Source organism: Trachurus trachurus (assembly GCF_905171665.1).
Source record: "Trachurus trachurus genome assembly, chromosome: 15".
NCBI classification, from domain to species: domain Eukaryota; kingdom Metazoa; phylum Chordata; class Actinopteri; order Carangiformes; family Carangidae; genus Trachurus; species Trachurus trachurus.
Genome location: NC_139906.1, coordinates 10,479,484 through 10,482,995, shown reverse-complemented (window position 1 = coordinate 10,482,995; position 3,512 = coordinate 10,479,484). Strand labels below are relative to the sequence as shown.

Here is a 3,512-nt window from a genome sequence, read left to right as displayed (position 1 = left end):
CTACATATCTTCTTTAGCTTTAACGAGCCTCGTTAAGATCGCAATAATATTCCACCCTCTAATTGCTCATTCCATTCAGCAGATAGGCGAGCATTGGCTTGTGCCTGATGCGCGCGGTGCGGTGGGAGGGTTGCTGTGGAGATCGGAGACTCTGATAACCCCCCGTGCGTGCTGCACAAGTGGTGAAAGCCTCGCGCTACGTACTGGCTAATGATTGGCACGCTTGACAGTGATTGGCAGGGCTGCCATGACAACGCTACAACGACACCAAGAAGACCAATAGAAAAGGGAAACAAAATGTTTCAATGCTACACTCAACGGCGGATTTAGGGGGGAGATATTATGAGGCTGGTGTCATTAGGCGATAGCCATTGAAACATTCAATCTTTTTTACTTGCCGTATTTTTTCGGTTTTTCCTTTTTCTCGATAATTTTCTTTCTCTCTCAGGTCATTTCCATGGTTTTCAGATCCCCTTTAGAGCTTTATCCCTCCCATTTCTTCCTGCCAAACTTCGCTGATCGCCCTCTGCTCCTGGCGAACAGCGCTCCCACCACCAGGTCTCCAGAAGACTTGTCCATGTTTCAGCTACCGACCCTCAACTTCTCCCCGGAGCAGGTGGCGAGCGTCTGCGAGACGCTGGAGGAGACCGGGGACATCGAGCGGCTGGGCCGCTTCCTCTGGTCCCTGCCGGTGGCTCCGGGAGCATGCGAAGCGATCAACAAGCACGAGTCCATCCTGCGCGCCCGGGCCGTGGTGGCGTTCCACACGGGGAATTTCAGAGACCTCTACCACATCCTGGAGAACCACAAGTTCACCAAGGACTCGCACGGCAAACTGCAGGCCATGTGGCTGGAAGCGCACTATCAGGAGGCCGAGAAGCTCCGCGGTCGTCCCCTCGGACCGGTCGATAAGTACCGGGTGCGGAAGAAGTTTCCGCTGCCTCGGACCATCTGGGACGGCGAGCAGAAGACGCACTGTTTCAAAGAGCGGACACGGAGCCTGCTGAGGGAGTGGTACCTTCAGGACCCATATCCAAACCCCAGCAAGAAAAGGGAACTGGCTCAAGCCACTGGACTCACTCCTACACAGGTCGGAAACTGGTTTAAAAACCGGAGGCAACGAGACAGAGCCGCGGCAGCCAAAAACAGGTTGGTGCTTCTTCTTCTTTTTTTTCATCGGCCTCCCTGTCAAAACACAACATGTGAAAGTTTGTCTAAAATGCACAAATGGAAAAGAAAATTGGGATCTTTTCATAAAACATGTTAGTTGTGCTTACACGGAGAGAGGACAGAGGCTGTGTCGGGAAGAGACGAGCCTGTCTGGCAGGGGGAGGGAGCAGGCTGCGGCGACATTTTTGTTATGAAGTGGAATCCGAATAAACATCTAAAACATTATTTAAACTGATGTAAATGCCTTAAAGTAGCTTTAGAAAAACTAAAAAGGACGTTTTCCTTCATTTAGGAGGCCTTTGGAGAACATTTCCGGCAGATACTATCTAATTCAACTTGGCAGCTATTTTACACAGAATAGTGAATTATCGCACAGAGAAAACAAAACTGCTGCTAAAACCCGAGTTTGGTGTGGAAATAACTCCAAATCAGAGCGAATATTAAATTTTTTATTATTATTTAAAATCACACAGTGGGTCGCGGTTAAAGTGCAGAGATGAGTGCGCAGTGATGCAGCTTGTTTATCTTTTGTGTGAGAGTGAAAGTGCTGTAATAACGTGTTAAAGTGTAGAAAGTACATGTTCAAACGTCAGTGTGCTGAATTTATTTATAGTATAACAATTAATTTGATGATACTAGTTTAAAAAGCTTTATTAATATTATCATTATTATTATTACTTATTTAAAAATAAACAGGACTAAATACGTCCTAACATTTATTTAACTCACAGTTGAATTCTTTTATTAGGCCATTTAAATTATTCCCAAATTGTCTTGTTTTGCACATAATTTAAATATTATTGTGATTGTTGTGTTGATTTATTGAAGCCACACATCTTATTAGAACTACATTTATCACGTGCTGTGGTGCATTTTGTCATTTGAACGTCACATGGTACTTAGCATTGTTGAAAAAAAAGATGATCTCAAAGGATAATAGAGATATTATTGATATTACTTGACTAAAATGAGCATGGGTATTAAAAAAAGCATTGGAAGACATAGGCTGTATTCATAACATTAAGTGTGGTATCATTCCATTGAAATGCTATAATTGATTAGAAAATACCTCGCAGCGTACTAAGCCATATGAACACTATTCTAATCTTTTTGCTAAATGAATAGATATATTTCCACACTGACATTTATCCCGCCGTGGTGGAGTTATTATCATGAGTGGATTGCATATAAACATTTAGGATGATTGGAGTAACCTGGATCTCGACGTCACTCATTCATACACTTCCATCAGACTGAAATACAACTGTGGCGAGGCATCACGATATTCTGCATTTGCACAAAAAGGCTTATATGTTTTATTTGTAGCTATCAACAATAATAATAATAGTGATAATAATAAATATAATTTGGTTATGACACTGCAGAGTCACGGGGCTTTGTGAGATAAATAAAACTGTGCAGCAATAATGAACAAAAAGAATAACTGTGGAGCTGCTGCAGGACACAGACCAGAATAGCTGCACACTGTTGCTGCTGCTTTTAGAAAAGACAAGAAAAAACAAGTTGGATTTAAAGCTGATTTTTCTGTGGTGAGATGTCACGTCATTTAAATGGCAGATTGCTGACTCGCGCGTTGATCAGGATTACTGTTGTAGACGAGGGGAGAAAGAAAAAAAAACAAAACAAAACAAAAAACCCCATCACATTTCTTCCAACATTTGGTAGTCTAAATAGCGCTGTGTTTTGTCCCCTGAAAGCTGGCTGTTTGATAAAAGCATGCATGCATGGCTGGGGCCGGCAGGGGGAAAGAAAAGGCGAGTTTGAACCCCTATTTTGCAGAAGGAGGAGGGGAAGGGGGGGGGGGGGACATTCTCAGGTCTAATTGCCATTTCTCTCAATTTTTTTTCTTCTTTTTTTCCTCCCCTCCTCGCTTCTTTTCTTCTCCAGGCTCCAGCACCAAGCAATAGGACCGAGCGGTATGAGGTCCCTCTCAGAGGCCGGCCTCACCCCACACAGCTCGGCAGAGTCGCCTTCGACCGCGGCCAGTCCCACCACCAGCGTTTCCAGTATGACAGAGAGAGTTGATACTGGGACGTCCATCCTGTCCGTCACATCCAGTGACTCGGAGTGCGATGTATGATACGGAGGAAAACAAAAACAAAACACACACACACAAAAACAAACAAAAAGAGAAATATTTACAGGGAAAATGGACCTGAGAGGAAGAAAAAAAAAGACTTATGAAATATCGCGGATGAAAAAAGGACCGATTGATATAAATATTAAAATAAAAAAAGAGATAAAAGCACGTCGTTTTTTTTTTTTTTTTTTTATTAAAAAGCGCTTTCAAAGGACCCACGCCTCCCCCTCCTCTTCATACC

General features: G+C 43.4%; 1 protein-coding gene across 1 annotated transcript; it reads left to right on the top strand.

Annotated features, from left to right (window-relative positions):
* Positions 1–457: 457 nt before the first annotated feature.
* six3a (SIX homeobox 3a) lies at positions 458–3,271 on the top strand (the record flags this gene model as incomplete). The annotated part of the gene is made up of 2 exons (XM_083988276.1): positions 458–1,149; positions 3,079–3,271. 2 exons carry the CDS (start codon positions 458–460, stop codon positions 3,269–3,271), a joined length of 885 nt encoding a protein of 294 aa, XP_083844402.1.
* Between the last annotated feature and the right edge of the window lie 241 nt (positions 3,272–3,512).